The sequence below is a fragment of the Sceloporus occidentalis genome, unplaced genomic scaffold, assembly GCF_023333645.1.
Source record: "Sceloporus occidentalis isolate IW3139 unplaced genomic scaffold, rSceOcc1.0.p SCAF_9, whole genome shotgun sequence".
Taxonomy (NCBI): Eukaryota; Metazoa; Chordata; class Lepidosauria; order Squamata; family Phrynosomatidae; genus Sceloporus; species Sceloporus occidentalis.
This window is the reverse complement of record NW_028316989.1, coordinates 38,108,621-38,132,953: the sequence shown is the minus strand read 5'-3', so window position 1 is coordinate 38,132,953 and position 24,333 is coordinate 38,108,621. Positions and strand designations below refer to the sequence as shown.

General features: G+C 41.5%; 1 protein-coding gene across 1 annotated transcript in view; it reads left to right on the top strand.

Annotated features, from left to right (window-relative positions):
* The window catches only part of GNB5 (G protein subunit beta 5), a 33,517-nt gene extending 12,099 nt beyond the window's left edge, over positions 1-21,418 (top strand). Inside the window, exons 5-13 of the mRNA XM_089538849.1 lie at positions 322-363; positions 3,147-3,223; positions 4,157-4,289; positions 10,848-10,991; positions 12,407-12,498; positions 13,762-13,810; positions 15,819-15,915; positions 17,464-17,630; positions 19,422-21,418. Coding sequence (XP_089394975.1) covers positions 322-363; positions 3,147-3,223; positions 4,157-4,289; positions 10,848-10,991; positions 12,407-12,498; positions 13,762-13,810; positions 15,819-15,915; positions 17,464-17,630; positions 19,422-19,433 — 813 coding nt within the window. The 3' untranslated portion in view covers positions 19,434-21,418. The remainder of the gene's footprint in view (positions 1-321; positions 364-3,146; positions 3,224-4,156; positions 4,290-10,847; positions 10,992-12,406; positions 12,499-13,761; positions 13,811-15,818; positions 15,916-17,463; positions 17,631-19,421) is intronic.
* Positions 21,419-24,333: the final 2,915 nt, after the last annotated feature.

Here is a 24,333-nt window from a genome sequence, read left to right as displayed (position 1 = left end):
TGTCTCTTACTGCCTGTGCAGCATTGTTAAGCCAATCAATTATAGGAAAGATAAGATTCCTAAAAGTATATAAGCTTTGTTTGTTTGCTTGTTTACCCAGGGTTCACCATCTTGTTGTTTTTGGTGCACTGCTGCTTTAAGTAAAACATCCTTGTTCTCAAAGTTCACTGTGCATCACTTTTCTCATGCCAGTCCTCCAAGGGCTTCTGGGGGGCTAATGCAGACTAGCTTTCCAAAGTTGTCTATCCCTGTCCTAAAGGGAATCAAATGCAACTGAACCTCTGAGTGTCAGAAATTCATATGTCCTTTTTTCTACTATAGGATGGGAAAGTGATTGTTTGGGATGCCTTTACTACAAACAAGGTGAGTTATTTTGCAGGTAATCCTGTAAGATGTAGAGAATATAGAATTAATGTTTTTGATAAATGTAAGTTCTTAGTCCCCATCCTGCCTTCTGTTGCATTGAGAGACAGGACTTCCCACATTTTGGTTGGTCTTTATGTTAGTGAGTCAAAAGTTGTGACTGACCTGACCTTAATGGCTAGAGCGGGAACCTTTGTCATCATACGGAGCTTTGGGGGAGATCAGAGTCCCTATCAAACTTAGTGCAATGAAGTATGTTTGTGAGTATGAGCAACAAGGATCCTTCTTCTGTTGAGCTCTGGAGCTTCTTCTAGCACCCACAAAACCCAGCACAACTGAGTGGGGGGAGAAATTGCTTTTTGAACAAGAGTCCTCAGATATCCCTAGCCAGCATGACCCTGAATATTTGAGGACCAAAACTCCTAGAAGATTGCCATTTACATATCTCTAAATGACCACTGATATCTCCAGGGAAGGCTTTATTTGTTGTTCTACAACCAAAAGAATGCCATCTGGCCATGGTAGCTGAGGGATGCTGTAAGATGTTCCTTGGCTCCATGGATTCCTCCACCAAAGCCAGGCATTCAGAAAACAGGCAGTACACAAAGTTATCAGTCTCTTTTCCTGTTGCTACTTCTCTCTAAATGCAAAGTAAGGCAAGTATAGTGTAATGGACCATTATGCTAACCCAACAGAGGAGCACTTGTTGGTTTGGACTATGTGCTTTAGCAGAGTCTCCTGGAAAAAATAACTGCATGCATATGAATTGGTTTGCTGAATAATGAGGAAAAAGAGACGGCCTCCTGTTGCTGTGCCACCTGTCCATTTCTTTGTGGGTTCTGTTATTCCCTTCCATCCCCCACCTGCTATAGAACAACATTATATTTCAAGAGATCCCTGGCCAGATGAGCAGGATCAGCTGCCTTTCTCCCAAAGCTGGGAGTCAAGCTGGCTTACAATTTAAAAACAAAAAACAGATAAAAACATACAAAAAAGGTAAACATTAAAATAGCATTAAATTGTTGACAATATTAAAATGATTTAAAGGTTCACTTTAGAAAGATAAAAAGCTATTAAAACAGTTTAGCCTAAGACAATATAGCACCCTCAGCCCATTCTTTTAAAACTTTTAAAAGCTTGCCGGAATAAAAAGGTCTTTACCTGGCTATGGACATAACAGCAGGAAAGGGGCCACTCCAGCTCCCCAGGAAGAAAGGTCAAAACCCTAAGGGCAGCCACCGAGAAGGCTCTCTCTTGCATCCCTACCAGTTGTGTTTGAGTTACGTTAACCAGCAAAGAGCAAGATGGATAAAGGAATAGAGTCATCTTTTCCTTCTGGATTGGTTTCATTAAAGATAAAAAATGATTCTTAGGGCTGCAAGAGTATAAAGCAAAGGTAATAATAATAATAATAATAATAATTTGTTTTATTTATATACCGCTATTCCAAAGATCATAGCGGTGAACAGCAAGTAAGCTAATTAGCAAGTAAGCTAATTTGCCCCCAACAGTCTGGGTACTCATTTTAGCGACCTCGGAAGGATGCAAGCCTGAGTCGAGCTTGGGCCCTTTTGCTGGTCTTGAACTCGCAACCTTGTGGTTTTGAGTAAATGGCTGCAGTACAGACACATAATGGATCCTGCTTATTTTGGAGTCCCTAGAAGTTTTTAAAAATCAAACGTGGAGAAGCAGGCTTCTTCAAGAAATGTGATTATTCCTTGAACCAAGGTGTCTAGGCTCTGGCACCTTGTTTCATTTATTTTATTTTACAAAGTATCTTCCAAGTGTACTTCTGGCCTCTTCTGTTCCAGTGACATCCAGTTTACAGTGGGTCCTGGACTTTATGAATTCGATCACCCCCGATATAAATAAACCTTTGCCCCAATTATGGATTGATATGGCACAACTGCCTTTGAATGGAGACTTCTTGGATTGTTCTGCAAAGGTTAAAACACAGTAGGTCTGTATGCAGAATGAGTGATGTATCAACCTCAAAGGGATCATTGAAGCTCTTCTTTCTGAGCAGTTGCTGAGTGAAAGAGGGCATCTGCTTTATTCTCCCACCATGAACTATTTGCCTTGGACAATGTCTTCCTGGGCTTTTAAGGCTTTAAGGGGAAGGCAGCTATTTAGAGTAATGGAGACTGGCAAAGGAGAATGTTGTGGATTGTTGGGTGGAATTGGTTGGTAGAAAGCAGGGTTATTTCTTCTCATATGTGGCATAGAAGAAGGAACAAAATTATTTCTAAGAAATATGGGGCAAGCTTGTGCATGTCTGATACTGAGTTGGAGCACAGTGAGTAAGATCCAGAGGCCAAGGCATCTCTCCCCTAAACTGAAAGGGGATGTGTCTAGAAGCCCATTTCTGCTTTCATTTTAAAAAATGGGGCAAAACAAGATGAAGGGAAGGTTCCACCTTGTTTTCCAGAGGGATGACCATTGTTGGAGGCTTTCAGAAGCAGTCATTTTCCTTCCGCTGCACCCATAGGGCGGTGGTTCAGAAGGAACTGGGACCTGTAAAAATAGGTATTGCCACATGTCACCTTTGGCCCATGTGTTGGCCACTCTTTGAGCTAGAGAGACAGAAGATCTAAAAGAATAATGTACACTCCTTGTTACTCTTCAGTCACAGACATGATCACCTTGCACCATAAATTGTGATAGTTTTCCACTTCTGTACAATAAAATAAGATGTCAGATATTTTCCCTGTCTTATTATCATGTAGCGATTGGGGAAAGTTTGCAAATTGCTTGTGAGATTCAAAGAATACTCTTTGTTTCAGGAACATGCAGTGACAATGCCCTGTACTTGGGTGATGGCCTGTGCCTATGCCCCGTCGGGATGTGCCATTGCTTGTGGGTAAGTCTGTAGCTAACGGATACAAATATGGTGTCCATTAGAAAAAAATTACCAATCCCTCATGTCATATAGCCTAAGCTGCCTCTGTCAGATTCATAGGGAGATGGGAATAGATATGAGAGAAGACAGTCCCTAAAATTTCTTAGTATTAGGCTGTTGAAAGTGTTAAAAGTCAAAATCAGGATATTCATTTGGTCTAGAAACAGGAACCAGTGGGCTTCAGTGCTACATAGATCTGCAGTTGGATTACCAGGCTGTGCAGCAATATCGGACACATGAGGCAGGCTTACATAAGGCTGTCTCATGTCTCATGAGAGGAAAGCCTTTAGCAAAATCCCAGGGCTCCTGTGAAATTTCCAATCTTATGGGAACTTCTGTGCAGATCTAATGATAGGAGACTAACCATTGCGAGGTGAGAACTTTATCACTCAGCATCAGCCTGGAACAGAGAAGGAAAAGTTGTGCCATGCAAGCCACAGTGCCAACAGACAGACTTGATTGCTGCATTTGGAACAAATGATGGTCTGGTGAGATCGTGGCTAGTGCCCACTTTCAAATATACGATTTGGGTGTCCTGTATCATCTTGATATGGGATTCAACTTTAGGACCCCCAGATTTGATGCGTTTCATACAAAATGGGACTCCTAGGAACCCTCCCTTGCAGTTTGCTTTGCACCGTTTTGATATTGTATTCTAGCTTTAGGTTTAACCCTATGTAGAATATACTGGAGTAGACAAAGCAAGTGGTTACAAAAGCATGTGAAAACAGTTGTTCTCTAACCTAAATTTCCCAAGGGACTAATGAATTTTACAGAAAATGAGGAGCCTGCAATTTGTAAGAGAAGTGATGAACACTAGGATGTATGGCACTGTGGTGACCTCATGCATCCAATGCTTCTGTGGTTTCTTCCCTTCACTGTTTTTAATTTTAGAGGTCTAGACAACAAATGCTCTGTATATCCACTGACATTTGAAAAAAATGAGAATATGGCAGCGAAGAAGAAGTCAGTCGCCATGCATACCAACTACCTGTCAGCTTGCAGCTTCACTAATTCAGACATGCAGGCAAGTACATTCAAATGTTTGATGTTGATATTTGAGCATGTATGCATACAGACCTATTGAGTAGAACAGGGTGTGTGTGTGTATGCTCAAAGTGCTCTTTTTTTTTACTTCTACACTTTTAAAGACACTTGTACGTATTTGTGGATCAAATCCCAGTTGCTTTTAAAACAAAGAGGTAATTAAGTGCATGCATTTATTTATTTTTAGGGGCTAAACAGACTGGCAAAAAATGGCAGCATTGGGGTGGAGTAATGGCATGGTGGCCACACATCCCGACTCTGCCCTAATGCTGGTGTTACGCCTCCTGCTCATCCGCCTACCTGGCAGGCGGTGTCACACCATTTCTTTGGTGTAGCGTTTAGATGTGCTGCGCCAAAGAAACCTGGAAAAGCTGCTGCTCTAAGGGTGGCTTTTTGCCGCTCTAAAAAGGAGTAGCATTTGCCAGTCTTTTTAGAGCTGGCAAAGTACCGGATCAGGCCTGTGGCGTGCAGTTGTTGTGGGCCTGATCTAGCTCAGTGTGGAATAAGATCACAGTCTGCAAGAGTATTCAGATGGGGAGAAGTGTAGCATTAAGGGCATGATCTGAGGGCATGTGAGGTAGCAACCTTGCTGATGCAAACAAGGTCTAAGCCTCATCAATATCTGGATAGGAAGATGACTGGGAACCCACTGTTTGCTGTTAGCTGCCCTCGAGTTGATTTTGACTCATGGCGACCCTGTGGATGAGACATTTCCAAGTCCCCCTGTCCTTGACCTCTCTGCTCAGGTCCTGCAGGCCCAGACTCATGTCTCCCTTGATCTAGTCTAACCATCTGGCATGTGTTCTTCTTTTCTTTCTACTGTCTTCTACATTTCCAAGCATCATTGTCTTTTCTAATAATTCATTTTTCCTCATGATGTGGCCTATGTACGACAGCCTCAATTTAATCAACTTGGCTTCTGGAGAGAGTTTAGGTTTGATTTGTTCTATAACCCATTTGTTTGTTTTCTTGGCCGTCCATGGTATCTTCAGCACTTTTCCCCAGCACCACAATTCAAATAAGTTGATTTTCTATCCGTTTTTCCGTTGTCCAGCTCTCGCAGCTATACGTGGTGCTGGGGAATATTGGGCTATCCTCATTTTAGTATTCAGAACTGTATATATGACATATTGAGTTCTGTGAATGAAAAATGTAATGGCCAGGAACCAGTGGTGTACCTCTACTGGAACCCACTGCTTCACCTAAAAACCCCTGTGTCCTTCAGTCCCCCCCACCCAGCAGTACTCAACTATCTGAGAAACCCTCTGAAGCACATTCTTGATATCTAAAGGGGGAGTGGGAAGAGAATCACAATTCTGCTAATGCTTAGGATTGCCAGCTTTTCTGCAGAGCAATGTGGGTTGCTGTTCCTGCTCAAGACTAGCCAGGACATGTGAGACAAGCCTCTATAAGACTGCCTCAAGTCTTGCAAGAGTAGGGCCTCTCATTGAGATCTCATGGCTCCTGTGTGATTTCAGGTCTCAAGGGCACCCAAAAAGTAATGGGATCCTTGTGATGGCATGTCAGTCATTGTGAGATAAAATGTGTGTGTCTGTCTATCTGTCCCTCTATCTCAGAGATGGGCAACAGAGATGGACCTGCTAGTTGTTGATAGGTTGCAACGTCCATGGGTCTAGCCAGCGGTGGTAGGGATCACCAGAGTTGCAGTCCAGCAGCACCTGGTCATAGGTTTGCCCATTTATCACAGTGTAATAACTACTGTTCAAATTATAGGGGAAAGGAACAATATAATATCATCTCTTTATTTTATTTTATAATAGCCCTCTGGCCTAATTGTGAGATTCTGCCCTCAGCTAAACATGTACAAAAAAAGCGAGGAGCTATTTTAGTTTCTCTTCCTGGGGAAAAAAAAAGAAAGAACAGGTTCATGTATGTCTCTCCACCAGATACTTAAATTCTTCCTCACAAAACACCATCTCTGACTGAGTCTATTCTGGGATGCGAGAAGCTCCAAAGTAAGCTATTATTTCCCCATTCTGTGGTTTCCCATAATAAACCTGAGATGACAATGATGCACATCTGTTGCCCTGGAAACTGAAGTCAAATATCCACCTGTGGGGGCTGAATGTGCCAAATGCTAGCTTTAAAAGCAGTAGTTGGGTGTAATTTCATCAAGCATGGCATCTCGGTTCTAATTCTGTGCTTCCATTTGAATCTTACCTTTGGTCCGTGCACATTTGTGACACTGAAATCTTCAACTTGACATTTTGTGACAGTATTCTGCCAGTGTCTTTACCAAGGAGTGGGAGCACTTAATGGGGAATTACTGACAAAAACACACCTAGGTGTGGATGTAAGTTCTCTGAGTGGGGATGTTTCAGAATTTGAGGAATTGAATGTCAGAATAAATCAGCCTTTGAGATACTGTCATTTTTGAAGGCAGAAGAGGAAATGAAATTATGTTTGGTGGACAAAACTGAATAGCCTGTGCAGTGGTCTAGCATTGCAATAATTTAAAACTTAAGATGAACATTTCAAAATACGGCATAGAAGGCATCCAAAAAAGGTCAAAGTTAAGGGAATACAAACACAGCAAATAGAAGACTTCTAGGTGTGAACGATTTCTAGTGTTTCACTCTGCAGTGGTAGAAATTTGGTGACTGAAGGAAAATTTCATTTCCAGGGGCAGAGTTCATATTTTGGCGGGGTAATACCATCATGTAGCCCTTTGCCCTATAACTGCACCTGAATCCTGCACTTGCACCTCCCCACAGCTCCACCGTCTTACTACTATGGTCTTGAAGTTTCCATTTTTGTAGAATCCTATCTTCCCCTTTTAAAACAAAGTGCAAACGTTCATTTTGGGGTTAGCTGGTTATTAGTTGCCGCAAGGGTGGGAAACATCTTTCAATCTGAGAGCCAAGTCTAATTTCAAAGATGTCCTCAAGAGCCACCTTCTAGTACTGGGTATAGGATCATAGTTGGTAGAGACCACAAGGGGCATCCAGTCTGGGGTTGGACTTTCTGCCATACAGGAACTCTCAATCAAAGCATCCCCAATAGATGGCCATCCAGCGTCTGCTTAAAAACCCCCAAAGAAGGAGACTCCAACACTCTCCGAGGCAGTGCCTTCTTACTGTCAGGAAGTTCCTCCTAATGTTGAGCTGGAATCTCTTTTCCTGTAGCTTGCATCCATTGTTCTGGGTCCTGTTCTCTGGAGCAGCAGAAAACAAGCTTGCCCCCTCCCTAATATGTCATCCCTTCAAATATTTAAACAGGGCTATCATGTCACGTCTGAACCAGCCCTTCTCCAGGCTAAACATCCCCAGCTCCCTAAATCTTTCCTCATAAGGCATGCTTTCCAGTCTCTTCACCATTTTGGTGGCACTCCTCTGGACATGCTCCGGCTTGTCAACATCCTTTTTGAATTGTGGTGTCCTGAACTGGATACTGTATTCCAGGTGAGGCCTGACCAAAGCAGAAAGGCAAGATCCAAGGAGAAACAAGTGACGCCAAAAATACCAGCATATTTGATCATAAAGCTTTTTTCTGCCAGTTCCTAAGCCTTGGAAGAAGTACTGTATTTAAACCTTGGGGGGCAGGGGGGGCAGTACAAATGCCTCCCCAAGGGTCTGAGGATCTATTGTGTGTGTGTGCTCATATGCAACAGATGCACCTTCAGACTTTGCCATTGTTTTGGATATGCTGCATGGTACTTGTGGGTGTGTGCCTTCAAGTTGCTTGTTGATATAATAATAATAATATTTATTTATTTGTTTTCTGCTTTTTCACAAAGGAATCAAAGTGGATTCCAACAGTATAATTAAAACATCAAACAATTAAAATTACAATTTAAAACCCCAACTCTCCCCTCAATCATAAGGTGACCCTGTGATTTAAGCTGACCCTGTGATTTCCTAGGGTTTTTTAAAGCAAGGGATATTCAGAGATGGCTTGCCATCTCCTTCTTCTGAAATATAGCCTTACAGCATTACTTGGTGGCCTCCCACCCATCCAAGCTTAACTTCCAAGATCAGATTTGGTGCCGTTGGGGTGGTAAGTATGGTTGCTTGCCCTCTTGCTTATTCGTTGCCAGGATAGTGGCTGATGGAATGGAGGCTTAATCGCAGCTAAAACCTTGAGGCTTAAACTGTGTTTCCCAAGTTTGATTTGTTTACTGCAAACCATCTCTTTAAACATTGCCAGCATGTTGATTGCACAGGAAGAGGCAAAGCAAAGCTCTGATTTTCGTTTTTAAGCCTCAAAGCATCCTGGTGTTTTATGCTTGCCAGTGTTCTTTGCTGTTCCAGAGACATGACGTCAAACTTTTCCACTAGAGACATGGTTTAAAATGCAACCACAAGGGGGCAATTACTGTCTTCATCAAACAATCCAGCGCTTTCTGGGTTGCTGATAGTGCAGAGCCGGAACAAAACTGAAATGCAAAGTACACATTCACAACATCTGCTGTCCTGGCTGTGCCTCTTCTTTCTCCCCCACTCTTTCTGGATTAAAGAGGAAGGAGAGTTTTATGCTAAAAATGGATCATCCTTTTATCTGGCTGACATGTGTGGTGTTCCCTTCACTGTCCACCTCTCACATCCCTAAATAGTAATGGGGAATATCGTAGCCCGAACGGTTCTGACTTTAGTATTCAGTTGTATGTCTTTACTCTTCAGGATCTTCTCTAGTTCTTTCATAGCTGCTCTTTCCATTCCTAGTCTTGTTATTTCTTGACTGCAGTCACCATTCTGGTCAATGTTTGATCCTAGGTATGAGAATTCTGCTAGATTTCACCAGTTTCAATATAAGCTGCTCTTTGTCTTTGATTCTTTCTATCCCACCTTAGTCCTGGCATCATCTGTCCATGCTTCCCACCAGGTGAAGACCAATGTTCTACCATCCCCTTCCTTTGTTTGAATCAGCCGAAAGGCTATATTGAGGCCACATAAAAATACATTTACAAACACATCTTGCAAAATATTGGAAGCGAATATTCTAGAAAAATTCATTTTGAACTTAATTCATATGACTAAGTAAAAATGCAGTGAAACAGACTGGAAGACCATGCAAGTCTAGGATATGCATACAAGGCATATTTGTTACCCTCAGAAATTGGAGCCTCCTTCACAATCGATTGCAACAGCCTCTAAAAAACAAAATCTCCTTCAGTTCGCTGCCTCAGCTGCAAAAATTGCAACCATTTAAGTACCATACTGCTTTGTTCCTTATAATAACACAGGGCCTCAACAGACAGGCCAAAATAAAGCTGCTTCAGGTCACCTTGGAGGTATGCTGTTTAAATGCTGCATGCATCCTAAGAGGCTGGAAGCCGCGCGAAAGCCACACTCCTTAGGACTAGAGCACAGCTTTGGCACAGCTTCTGACCTCTTAAAATGCATGTGTCATTTAAATAGCATACCTCCAAAGTGACCCAAAGTAGCATTATTTTGGCCTGTCTGTTCAGGCCCTTAGGGTCACTTTGGAGGTATGCTGTTTAAATGACACTCGCATCTTAAGAAGCCAGAAGCTGCACCAAAGCTGTGCTCCAGTCCTTAGGACTGGAGTGTGGCTTTGCCATGGCTTTTAGACTTTTAGGACGCATGCATCATTTAAACAGCATACCTCCAAAGTGACCCGAAGCAACTTTATTTTGGCCTGTCTGTTTGGACCCTTAGTTTCTTATTCATTCTTATTCTTATACATTCATTCTTCCGTGCTTTATATTATTTAGTTAAGGGCACTAAGTACTGTTTGCTGATGTCAGAGTAAATCTAATATTCAGCATATAGTGAGGTAAAGCCTTCAGTGTTGCAGTTCCACATGTACATAATCTATTTTGGGCTGGATTATCTAAAATTCCACCCAGTTGAACTGGTGGCTCCATCTGTTCAAAACAGAGAAGAAGAAAATCTTTTGGTGCTCTGTTTTTATACACTGATGGTGACCTTGCTAGATACAGTTACATCTGAAAGAGTGATGTTTTAATAAATCAGTGTTTTGGGAGAATTCTTTACTTTAACATGAATCCATCAATCAAGCGAGTAAGTGGGGAATAATTTAAAATAAATGGATGGACAATCATGTATCGGTGCCACAACCTGAGTTGTGATTTATTTCTGTGGCCATCCAGATATTGGATTGCAGGCCCCAGCATTGATCAGCATTGGCTGTGCTGGCTGGGGCTGCTGGGCGTTGCAATCCAGCAACATCCAAAATTCCACGATTCCACCTCTGATCTGCAGGAATGAGGATGTTTTAGCATAGAAGTCATTTGCATTGTGTTCATATAAAAACCAGATGGCTTTTGCAGCTGGAGAAGTTTGTAGATTAAACAAATTCTACCAAAGTATTGTTATTCCACTCATGTTCATGTTTATGATCTTATAAGGAGTGAACATTCTGTTTATAATTCATATTCTGCACAACCTGTGTCTAGCTGGCTTCTATTTTTGATACAGTTATATTATTCTAAGAGTGTGTTTGGAGGGCTGCATGGTTCTTGCTCCAGTTTAAAACCAATCATGGGATTTTTTTTTAATAACTTGTTTCTTTCATTTCATTCTGTCCCCTGAAGATCTTGACTGCGAGTGGAGACGGCACTTGCGCACTTTGGGATGTGGAAAGCGGGCAACTTTTGCAGAGTTTTCATGGCCATGGGGCAGATGTCTTGTGTCTAGATCTTGCTCCTTCAGAAACGGGAAACACGTTTGTGTCTGGGGTAAGACAATCTATGTAGAGTGGGAAAATGTGTGTGTGTGTGTGTTTTTATGGGGGAATGAATCAATGAATCTTAAACTCAGAAAGAATCTTTGCAGTTGCCAAACAGCTATGACTGGGTAAGTCAGACAGTGCCTTTGTTTTTATCCAGTTTGTCCTTGCAAAAAGCTTTGAGCTTTCAGTTAGGGTTCTTTCAAAGGCAAGTGCCCCATATCAAAATGTTTGTAAGATTAGGGCAGAGGTGGGCAAAGTGTGGCCAATGAGCCTCATGTTTCCCTCTATATTAATAATAATATTTTGCCATGCTTTTGGTGCCACCTTAGGCCCAGGTTTATAGAATCATAGAATCATAGAGTTTGAAGAGATCCCAAGGGGTCATCCAGTCCAATCCCTTGCCATGCAGGAACACAGAACCAAAGCACCCCTGACATATGGCCCTCCAGCCTCTGTTTAAAAACCTCCAAAGAAAGAGACTATACCACTCTCCAAGGGAGTGTGTTCCACTGTCAAACAGCTCTTACTGTCAGGTAGTTCTTCCTTATGCTGAGGTGGAACCTCTTTACCAATAGTTTGAATCCATTGCTCCATGTCCCATTCTCTGGAGCAGCAGAAAACAAGCTTGCTCCATCTTCAATATGACACCCTTTCAAATATTTAAACCAGGCTATCATATCACCTCTTAACCTTCTCTTCTCCAGGCTAAACATACTCAGCATCCTAAACTGTCTTTCATAGGGCATGATTTTCACACCTTTCACCATGTTGTTCACCATCCTCTGGACAGGCTCCAGCTTCCCAACATTCTCAAACATTATAATTGACTTGAGCTGGGAAAACTACCATGAGACAACGTTTTCCTCTTTCTGTTTTTCAGTGTAATAAGTACCTTGGAATTTTTGGAATTCTTTCAGAAAATTGGTCTGTATGCCGCTCAGACTGCCTTTTGGTATTTTAGGAGGAAGCTGGTCTGTCCATTTTGCCACTGCTTTGTGAAGAAATATGAAAGCATCCACAGAGCTGCTTGTGTGCTTTAAAAGAACAAACATTTTCCCAACAGTGCCACTGTTTGGGTTAATGCAGGGTTGAGCAACCTCAGAGGTTTGAGGCTCAGTGTGTGGAGTTTCTTTGGGCATCAGATTCCCATCTGTTCTGTGATGAAACAAAAAGGCGGTTTAAAAATAAAAATTATAGCAATTCTTGACAGTTGAATAATAATAATAATAATAATAATATTTTTTATTTATATACCACCCTTCCAATAGATCAGGGCGGTTCACAACAGGTTAAAAACAGTACATAAGCCAATAACGATAGTATCATAAAATCAGCCTTTTCAAACTATTATAATTTCCATTATTTCTTCCTGTTTTCTTCTTCTTCTTTGAGGTTGTAACTGGATATTCTTTATTTTGTTAGGGGTGTGATAAAAAAGCGATGGTCTGGGACATGCGGACTGGGCAATGTATTCAATCGTTTGAAACCCATGAATCAGATATTAACAGTGTCAGGTGGGTTAACTACTGTCAGATATTCCTGCCATGCATACCATTGTGTGTAAATATTGGCCAGCAGATTGTTTTTATGAATAGTAGGCAGGGGTGTGAGTACGGTTTGGGTAGGGCTGGGAAAGGGTTTCTTCTTTTTTTGGGGGGGGGGGTATCATTTTCCAGAATCCCTCAGACAGTATAGCCTAATGGTCATGCTTCTGTCTGCTTCTTCTGCAAAGAAGCTTCTGATAGTTTATACTGAAATCATCTTTCCTCTTGATTTTTGTAACTATCTTTGGATTGCTCTTCCACAAGTCAGTTTAATCATCTGATTCAGTGCTTCTCAGGCTATACGTGGGGGAATAGTAGTTTTGGGTTTCTCATGCAGTATGATTGAACAATATATTTGTGCCCATTGGCTACAACTGTTTTTTTCCTTCCTGGAAACTCCTTATGTACCAGCAGCTGATGTATTGCAGAGTGGCATTCGTCCACAGACCACCTTTGTGAATAGTGCTGCTTATAGGTTATATTTCAAAGGAAGGAACTGGCAAATACGTCCGAGTATTCCTTGATTAAGAAAATCCTATGAAATTCATGGCATTGTTATGAGTCAACAGGTGATTTCAAGTCACATATATGCACACATATGTGTGTATATGACAGCCGGCATTGTGTAGTGGTCTGAGTATAACTCTGGAGACCAGGGTTCAAATCCCCACTCAGCCATGGAAACCCACTGGTGACTTTGAGCAAGTCACTGTCTCAGTCTCAGAGGGAGGCAAAGGCAAACTCTCCAAATATCTTCAGACTATTCTCGGTTACTGTTTCAAATTTTCATTAAAATGTTTTTGTCAGCTTTTATTTTTTGAAACTCCTGTTTAATTTTACCTTTACAGTTTTGTATATTTTGATTAAGTGCAACTGGACTATTGATTTTAGTTTTTTAATTAGTCCTTTCTGTGCCTGCATAACTGGGCCTACCCATGCCTTCACTTGCCTAACCCTTGCCTTTGCTTGCCCAATGGTCATGGTAAATCTTGATGATTGGTGAAATGGCTGCATGAAAGGCTGAAGGAAAGACTCCAATTGCAGTGATCCTGTTGGACCTGCTTCACAGCCACATACCAACACAACCAAGTGAAAGTCAAAGAAATTGGCTTTTATATTTGTTGATTAGGATTTATATATCCTCCTACATATTACAAGCATTGATATTTTGCCAATATCATTTTTAAAGTCCTATGTTACTGACACAACATTTTTTTTTTGTTCTCCGTATAGGTACTACCCAAGTGGAGATGCCTTTGCGTCTGGCTCAGATGATGCCACAGTATGTTGTGCTGTTATTGTTCTGAAAAACTTAATGTTTTCCTAAAGGAGGTCTGGAACCATGACCATTAGAGCTTAGAAAGGTGACTCTTTGGTCTAAAGCTCTAGAACAGGGGTTCCCAACCTTTTTGACTCGCAGAGACCTTATTTTAATGGTCGAGCTCCTAAGATGCCTACCCTGTGTCTTACAAGTTAATGGTGTTTAGGAGTATATATAAGAATATATTATTATTCTTCAATTTCATTCAATTTTTATTCATTTCATTTTCCTGGAATGGCCACAGAGCACCTGAGAAGCACACATGGAACCCTAAAGGATCCTTGGAGCACAGGTTGGGAACTCCTGCTCTAGAATTCCCCTGTCAGCATGGCCAGTGTCCATGTTGACTGGGGGCCTTTGGAAACTATAGCTGAGAGCATTTCCAGACTCCAGGATGTATGTCGAATGTATTGTGTGTGGTTTGCTGGACACACACTGAGAAGCAGGTAGAGATGCAAATGAGGGCACATAAATTGAGGGCTTTCCTCAGCTTAGGTAATGGTTTCCCATACTGGCACCTTCTAGATGGCGGACTATAACTCTTCTCATCCCCAGTCAGCATGGCTGACAGTCAGAAATGGTTGGACACCATAATCCTAAACAGGTTGGGGAAGACAGCTTTAAAAACTTTCTCTGCCATGTGAATTAACAGCTTCTGAAAGGTACAGTGGGATAAGTATTACCATCTTGCCCAGTTTAAAGGCTCCCTAACCAAGGTGGCAGTGCATTACTCATAGCATGTGGGAGGTTAAGAAGGAAAGTTTTGGCGTGGTTCTGGAATTTATTTAGATTTCCTTCAGGCTCTTTTTTTTTAGGGGCTCAACATGGGTTAGAAACATATCTGCATCTCATTTTAACCTCACCACAGTCTTGTGATAGAATTAAGCTGGGGAGAGAGGCACTTTCCCAAGACCACCTAGGGTGCTTCATGGCTGAGCAGAGAGCCAAATATGGTCTCCTTGCATCCAAGAACAACACCAACTCTCTTCTACTGTGGTGCTTTAGCACTCTCTAGTTTGCATATGTCATGTCTACACAAGTCTGCTGTGATTTCAGCCATTTTGTTGTATTGCATAGGCAATGAGCTACTGGGTTCCTTTGAAGAAAGGTAGTTTGCACCAATTTGTTTTTGTTGGGTGCATGTCTGGATGAGAAAAACTTGCCAGCAGGCAGGGATATTGGAGGGCTTAATTGTTAGCAGCCAGCAACAAAGGGAAGAGCTGTAGTTCAGTGATAGAAGACATATGTTTCCAGAGTTTTAGGCATGGGAGAAGTTAATTTTTTAAATGTTGAAAACATTATAGATTTTTGCATTGTTGATTTATTATTAAACTGTGAAACCATGAAATGAGGAATGTGATTTAAGTTTGCTAAAAATAGCCAGCAGCAAATTAAACGGGAGCACTGCCTGGTTTACATTTCACAATTAAGATAGCCAATTTTAAATTACTGTTGAAAATTGTATCAAATTAATATCTAACAAATGAGTTCTAAGCTCTGTATATTGCACATTGAAGAAAAAAGACCCACAGATACAAATCTTGGCATCTCTCTCTTTAAAAGGTTGCATTTGCAATTTTTCTGTACTCTCTTTAAAAGGGCTTGGGGATCAAGGAGTAGGTGAAGGGAACAGTCTTTGCCTGAGGCTTTTGCAAATAGTTGCCCATGTAAGAGTAGACAACACCAGACTAGATGGACCAGTTGCCTGATCTTCTGAAAGGCATTTTCCAGTGGTGAAAAACATTTTGGTACATGGATGATCAGTTGGGTACTTCAGTCTCCCCTTCCCATCTTCCTCTCTTTATCCAGTGATGTCCTGCTTTCCATTTTGGCTTTAGGGAAACCATGGTTTCACCTTGTGTCTGAACTTTCATGCTGTCAGTTGTATATGGACACATGGTAGAATGTATACATTTATGTGGGATAACTAATGTATTTGTCCTCTGTATTTCTTTTTCTCCCCTCTCAGTGCCGTTTATATGACCTGCGAGCTGACAGAGAAGTTGCCATTTATTCCAAAGACAGTATCATCTTTGGGGTCTCCAGTGTGGACTTTTCTCTTAGTGGTAAGACATGAATTTGAATGCCCTGCTCTTTTGGGGAGCAGTAAACAGGACAGTAATGTTCCTTTTTTCAGTCTAACTTTGCTGGATAACCTGTGCACTCTAATATTGTTGGACTCCAACTCACATCTTCTGCAGCCACTAATGGTCAGAAATCATGGGAGTTGTTGTCTGGCAACATCCGGAGAAGATGAATTTTTCCATTCCTGGGTTAGCTTGACTTATTCTTAAAAATAGATATTATCGGCCTCCAATTCCCATCTTGCTCAGCCACCAGTGGTCAGGAATGAATGGGAATTTTAGTCTGGCAACATCTAGAGAGCATGGGCTTCCTGGCTTAGCTTAACCTGTTCTTTAAACCAGATATTGTTAGAGCCCTCTGGCACCAATGTTTGGGTGATGGGAATTGTAGTCCAGCAATATCTGGTGAACATGGGCTTTCCACTCGTGGTTTAGCTTGAGCCATTCTTAAAATCAAATTCTATTGGACATGGAGGAAAACCTCATTGTAACTAATTAATTCTTCCGTACCCCAGAAATCTTCGAAAGGATATGCTTGGGCCTTCCTTTTGAAAATGAGATGTGTAGCTTTGTTTGCTTTTTCAGTGTTTCATTAGCTCAGTGGTGGACGAAGTGTAGCTCCAGGGCCACATAAGGCCCCCAAGGCTGTTTTTGTGGTCTTTGATCCCAGCACACGCTGTGAATCACCCCCTTCACACTGCACAATTACTGTACAGCACTGTGATAGTGCTTTAAATTGCCATAGTTCCATCCTATGTAATACTTGGATTTGCAGTTTAGGGAGAGGTATCTCGAATTCCCAACCAGAGAGCTCTAGTATATTACCAAAGTGCAAACCCTAGAGTTCCATAGGGTGCAGCCATGGCAATTATAGTGGAATCATAGTGCATGGATTTATATTTATATGAGTGTTTTTAGCTTTTATTTTGTAATGTCCTATATTTTTCTTGAATGTCCTACATTTTGTGGTGCCTTGTCCTTTGCAGTTATGGCATCAGGTCATCCTACCCTGACACTGTAGGCTCCACTGTCATTGTTCAAATTTCATTTACTTATCTATTTAATCCAGGAATGGGGAAGATCCAACCCTTCAGATAATCGATCAGTCAGTCAATCAATTAATCATTTCATTTATATGCTGACTTTCTCCCAGAGTGAAACCCAAGGCAGCTCACAAAAAGAATTGGCTTTAAAACCTAACAACAAAAGTTTAAATCACACACACATCCAACAGGCCTCTTGAAATAATGACTTACAAATACAATTCAGGCCCTGGTTTCAGTTCATCCTTGAGGATGAAACCATGGTTTGCATCAACAAGTGTTTACAAGTGTTGGCATGGCAGTGTTGTGTAATTACTTGCTCTGAATTAAATTTAAAATTGTTCTACATTGTTTTGATTTGGAGCAAAAAATGTTAACTGTGTTTTTCTGTCTGTGAAAATTATGGCTAAAACCACAGTTTCTAAAAATAGAAATTTTGTTTTTAGTTTAATATCATTATTCCTTATGAATGTAATCTCTTTTGCAGGCCGCTTACTGTTTGCTGGTTACAATGACTATACCATCAATGTGTGGGATGTTTTGAAAGGGGCTCGTGTGTCTATTTTGTTTGGACATGAGAATCGCGTCAGCACTTTGCGGGTTTCACCCGATGGGACTGCATTTTGTTCAGGATCATGGGATCATACTCTAAGAGTAAGGAAACTTCCACTATTCTTTTTCACTCCCTGCTTCCTTTTCTTTTGTCTTATGTGTACAGTATGGCTAATTCAGAAGTCAAGTCATTTGTATCAATGGTCTCCAAACTTTCAAAATCTATTTTTTAAATCAAGGTGACTATTGGCCAGTGGTATAATATATACTACTGATAGGTCTCAATACCCACCATCTCCAGATGGGTGGGGGAACCCTCTGCTTGAGATCATGGAAGAAACTGATTCTATGTATATATGTATTTAGAGTATTTGTACTCTATGCTTCAGCCATAAAAGGTTTCCAGAGCAGCTTACAAATCATTAACTTGATGGTATCTATCCTTCAGGCTTACAGTCTAAGACACAAAATATAAAGAAAAGGGAATGACATGGAAGCCATCCCTATGAGAAGCGAGTTTGGGAGCTGGGTATGTTTTGAGCCTGGAGAAGAGAAGGTTAAGAGGTGATATGATAGCCCAGTTTAAATATTTGAAAGGATGTCATATTGAGGATGGAGCAAGTTTGTTTTGTAGTGCTCCAGAGATAGGACACAAAGCAATGATAGGAAAAGAGATTCCACCTCAACATTAGGAAGAACTTCCTAACAATAAGAGCTTTTTGACAGAGGAACACACTCCATGTAGAATAGTGGAGTCTCCTTCATTGGAGGTTTTTAAACAGAGGCTGGATGGCCATTTGTCGGGAGTGCTTTGATTGCGTCTTCCTGCATGGCAGAGAGTCGGACTTGATGGCCCTTGAGGTTTCTTCCAACTCTATGACTCTTTGATTCTATGGCATTGGAGGTGGGAATTAAATCCAGCAGATACTGGCTGCTCTTCTCCCACATTAGAGATCAGAGCAATGGCAGTTGGAATATGGAGGGAGACCTTCTTACTGGCTGTTGGGGACCAGGCATGGTGCAGATGGACCTGGCAGTTCTTTCCTCCTTCAGAGGCTAGAGCAATGCGTTCAATGGAAACCCATTGAATCAATTTGTTTTATGCACTTGTTGACTCATTATTCTACAGTTGATTTAGCGGGTCTACGCTAGTTGGACAGACCAATATGATTCAGGCAGGCATCTCCAGTCAGGTGGGGTATAATGTGGTTCTTGATCTTAGCGGCATTATGAAATTACTTTTGAAAGAAATAATACCTTTCTTGAGTGGCTATACGAATGAAACAAACGCCTGTTACAGACAGCCAAAATAAAGCTGCTTCGAGTCACTTTGGAGGCATTGTATTTCAATGATACATGCGTCCTAAGAGTCCAAAGGCCGCACCAAAGCCACGCTCCAGTCCTAAGGACTGGAGTGCAGCTTTGGTGAAGCTTCCAGACTCTTAGGACTCATGCATCATTGAAATACCATACCTCCAAAGTGACTCGAAGCAGCTTTATTTTGGCTGTCTGTAACAGGCCTAAGACAATTTCTTAGGCTATGTCTTTGGGGAGTTTTAACCCTTCATTGTCTGGTCCTTTTTATTGCTGCAGCTGCTGCCAAACTTTAGTGGCAACTATGGCAGCTCTATGATCCTGCATCCTACTATGCCATAAAGTGCTATGAGACATTGGACTATTGAAAGATGTTGACATTATTGAGTGGAAGACAAAAAGGGACTGGCAGCTGCAGTTCTAGTGGCACTTTGCATGGGCTATTTTAGTGACGGTGATTTTGCCTGTCCTTGATCTAAGAGGAGAACATGTTTTTCTTACAGCAGAAATTTGAGCGATTTTGGAAAAAACCCATTGCCCTTCAAGATCTTAATCACTGTTTGACTTTTCTCTCTACAGATCTGGGCTTAATCCTCAGTGCTTTTTTCCCAAATACACATTAAAAATGACATCATGGGATCAACCTGCTCACACCCCTCCTAAAAATCTCAATTTGGGGGTAGAAGGAAAGCTGTAATAAAGAAACCAACTGCAACACGGTGATAGTCAGAAGATGGAATGCTCCATTGTTAGTGTTTACCACATTTTTGCCCAAATGCAAACACTACTAGTTAGAAAAGGGGTCATATCCTTTTATCATACAGTTTTTTAAAAATATCTGTGTGTGGTATAATAAGCTGTTTTTAATTCTGTTTTTGAAACTACCATCCCCCCCTTTAGAAATAGTTTAATAACTCTAAAGCCAGACTTCTACTTAATTAACCTATAAAACAAGAGTTTAGTATTTTAGTGCACATTATGTATGTGGTATTTGCATGAGATATTTCTTACTAAAGTCAACTTAAATAAAACGGACTTTAGCTTTTTATCAGGGTATCCAAGGGCTTCTTGACACATTCCATGGAAGCAGCAAGAGAGAAATGATGAGTGATTTACACTTGCTTCCTCTGCTCTCTTGCATAAGAGCCAGATGTAGGGTAGTATTTGGAGTGGCAAATTAGGCCTGGGGAGAGTTGGATTCAGATCCCCATTCAGCCATAAAACTCCCTGGGTGACTTTGAGCCCAATCACTGACTCCCATCCTAGCCTACCTCATAGGGTTTTTGTGAGGAAAATATACTGAGTACTTGTATACTGCCTTGACCACCTTTGAGACAAAGTGGGGTATAAATATGATGACTAATGTAATTGCCTGCTGTGCCAGGAGTATGTATAAATCCCCATGGGAGGGCGAGCCATTTTGTGCCCTCTCCTCCACATATGTGATCTGATTTGGTGATAGAACATGCATCTCCTCTCCTTCCTATGAAATACCAGAACATGGGGGAGAGGAAATGTGATGCTCCTTCTCTCTCTCTCTTTCTCTGCTTTTGTGGAATGTGTAAAACAGCCCTGACTCTTGAAACATTCCTTTGTTGGGAAGAGAAGAAGCAAAGGGAGTTGCTTTCAGAATCAAAATCAGTGGGATTTTATTTTCCGTGTCTTTATGTTGGGTATGGGTTATACCTATTGGTTGGTTGTTACTTAACTTTAGGTGCTTCCAGAAGGAGGGTCCTATTTCTACCAGTCGGAAGGCATTGTACAACTATTTTGTCTGGTCAGATTCCTACTAGTATACTACGCCAGCATAGTTGGTGGTAGTAGAAGGCAAAAGGCTTGTGGACACAGTGGCATTGGAGACAAGGGCTGAGATTCATCCAGGCAGTTCCATGTTCTCTTCTCCCAGCTCTGGCAGCTTTCAGACCTTGGGCAGGATACTTGCTGCTGTCGTGACCAGGGTTCAAATCCCTGTTCAGATATGGAAACCTACTGGGTGACCTTGGGCAAGTCACATTCTCTCAGCCACAGAGGAAGGCAAAGGCAACCCCCCTCTGAACAAATCTTGCCAAGAAAATCCCACGATAGGGTCACCTTTGGGTTGCCATAAGTCAGAAATGACTTGAAGGAACACAACAAGAAGTGATAGATCAGCCCACTAATTAAAATTTGCTAATGGGACGTAATTTGAGGGAGGAAAATATTTATTTTTTAACTAAAGATGTAAATACATATACTAGATAGGAGGGCTTTTTTTGTTCGTGAAACTTTCTGGCTGCATAAACCAAGATGTAATGTAGTAGACCTTATATCATTACATGGGAACATCTTGGATCTTTTATGTCCTCCAACAATTCACTGTCCAGTTTTAAGTTTGGAAAATGGACTACTGGGTTTTGCAGTGTATGTGGGTAAATTTATGTCAGTACCAAACTTGAATGCACTATTAAAAACTGTATATGTTAAACGCTCATTGTGCAATACTAAATTAACACACTGTACACTTTGATTAGGCAGTATTTATTGATGAGATATTTGGAGTTTTGAATGGAATATGTTGTGTTGATACTTATATGAATGGCCTCACTGTAATAAATTGTATTTTACATACTGAGGATCTTTGACTGTGTGCTTGTTTTCATGATGCCACTCAATGCCTGCTTTTCTTAAAATAGGGGTGAAGACGTTTGGCTTTCCAGATGTTTTGTACTTCAACCTCCAGATGCCACAGTCAGCCTGGCTTATGGTAAAGGCTGTAGTCCAAAACATATGGTAGGCGAAAAGTTCTCAATCCTTAAATATTTGAAGGGATGTCATATTGAGGAGGGAGCAAGCTTGTTTTCCGCTGCTCCAGAGATTACAACACGGAACAATGGATGCAAGCTACAGGAAAAGAGATTACACCTCAACATTAGGAGGAACTTCCTGACAGTGGAACAAACTCCTTCCTCGGAGTGCAGTGGAGTCTCCTTCCTTGGAGGTCTTTAAACAGAGGCTGGATGGCCATCTGTCGGGTATGCTTTGATTGAGAGTTCCTGCATGGCAAGGGAGTTTGACTGGATGGCATTTGTGGTCTCTTCCAACTCAATGATTCTATGATCGGAAAGTTCTGCACAAGTGGGACTAGGTTACCTCCCCCCCCATGGCCATTTACTGGCTGTCAGGGAGGCAGATGGCTGGTAGGCAGAAAAGTGTCCATCACTCCTCCACCTGCCATTAAATGGCTATACTGGGGAAGGGGCTGCTGTTACCCAAAACGCCTGAGTCCCAAGAAGGCACCCACAACCAATATTTAATGGGAGGAGGGTGTTATTAGCTCAGTTGCAGCATCCAAGAGGGCTTGGGCAACTCAAAGCAGGGATCAAGCCTGTGTATATCTGTTCTGAGAAACAGAAATCCAGACTGCAAGTCTAAAATAGCCTTATCCATAAAAGGGAATCTCCATTCATACAAAGACACGCTTACATACATAAGAACTGACAATATAAAAAGTGGTAGCAGATAGAGATTTTAGGGATTGCAGAGGGCAATACTGTGCTGGTTCCAGGAGCAGAGGTTCCATTTGGAGGACGCTGTGAAGTGAAATGCTAAGGAGTCAAGCAAGATATTAACAGAGTGTCTGTCTGAATCTTAGGTGAGACCAAATTGAGAGTGACTTGGAAGACAGCTGTGAGAGAATCTGCCTTAAAATCAAGAATAGATTTACCATCCCAGCTCTATCAGCTGCCCCTGAAAAATAATTTCCAACACAGTTTTTGGACCTCCATATACAGAAAAGTTTTTCATAACAATGATGTCAGCATTGAAAGCCACAAATAAGGGTCTGGATGGCTGTTGTGTTTTCTAAATCACATTTCAGAAGTTAAGTGAATCAATTTATGACATAGTAAATTAGGACAGGCCCATGGTTTGGGTAAAAATGAAGGAAGCTTGAGGAGAAGAAAGCTCCATTGATCGAAAAGAGAATGAGAGCTTAGGTGATGAACGATTCTTCAAGGGCAGATAAAAGATCAATGTGGGAAAATTCAACCATTTTTCATGTCAGGCTCACTTTCCAGTTTCTGGTGACCTTCAGCTGATACCAAAAGTTAAGCAGCTTCTTGGGAGATCGAAACCAACTTTCCAAAGTTCTCTAACCCTCAAAACATAGCAACCGCCAATAAGGGAATATGACGGTCCTCTGCTTTCGTTTTATCATGCAGAGAGCAGTGCTTGCTAAGCAAGAAGGAAAGTCCATTCCATAGAACTGTGGCACTAGCACAAGCATTGGCACAGTGACCATTTGGGAAATGCTGACTTTAGAGGAAGCAAATGTACAGACAAGTTCACTGTCTTCTTTGTTCATTTCCCCCTTTCCTTTTCATTATTTCTGTATGTCTCAAAGATTTCTGGGTTGCCTTCCAAAATGTCCCACCCAGAACAACACAATAAATCATTTTAAAGCAAACGTGACGATCAACATTTAGTTCAGAGATTTAGCGTGGCCCTCCAAACGCTGCTGCATTGCTAATCCCATCACCCATAGCCAACACAGGCAAAGGTGAAGAATCATGGGACTTGTGGTCCAACAACATCTGGAGGTCCATAAGCCCCACCAAAAGCCATGCTCCAGTTCTTAGGATTAGAGCGTGACTTTGGCGCTGCTTACAGACTCTTAGGATGCATGCATCATTTAAACAGCATACTTCCAAAGTGACCCGAAGCAGCTTTATTTTGGCCTGTCTGTATGGAGCCAATATTTACCAAAGTAGAAAAGCTTTGAGTATAATGCAGTTTGAAGCTACAGGAGTATAATGTCCAGATCAAATGAACTAATAATACTATTCCATTCAGCTTTACTCTGACCTCACCTGGAATAGTGTGTCCTGTTGAATCAGCCATCTGATGCAGAAGCCTAAAAAGCCAATGCAATTCTGGGCTCCATCAACAGGAATATAGTGTTTAGATCAAATGAAATAGAAGTACCACTTTATTCTGCGTTGGTCAGACCTCACCTGGAATACTGTGTTCAGCTCTGGGCACTTGTTCAAGAAGGATATTGACAATCTGGAGCATGTCCAGAGGAGGGGAACCAAGATGCTCAAAGATCTGGAAGCCAAGCCCAGTGAGAAACAACTTCGGGAGCTGGATGTGTTTAATGTGGAGAAGATTGAAATATGAAATATGTATATAGTTATCTTTAAGTATGTGAAATCAGTGGTTTTCCAACTGTGGGGAAAGAGCATGTACATGAATAGACATGAACGCATTCCTGCATGGCAAGAGACTGGATCTGATAGCCCTTGTGGTCCCTTTCCTTCAGCTGCATGACTCTAGAAACTCTACATCCCTGTTGTTGGATTGTACATCTACTGTGGACCAAAACACACTGGAGAAATAATCCTGTTTGAGGCTGATTTAACTGCCCTGGTCCAATGCTAGGGAATTCTGGGAACAGTAGTTTTGTGAGACATTGAGCCTTTTCTGTCAAAGAGCTCTGGTGCCACAATAAAGT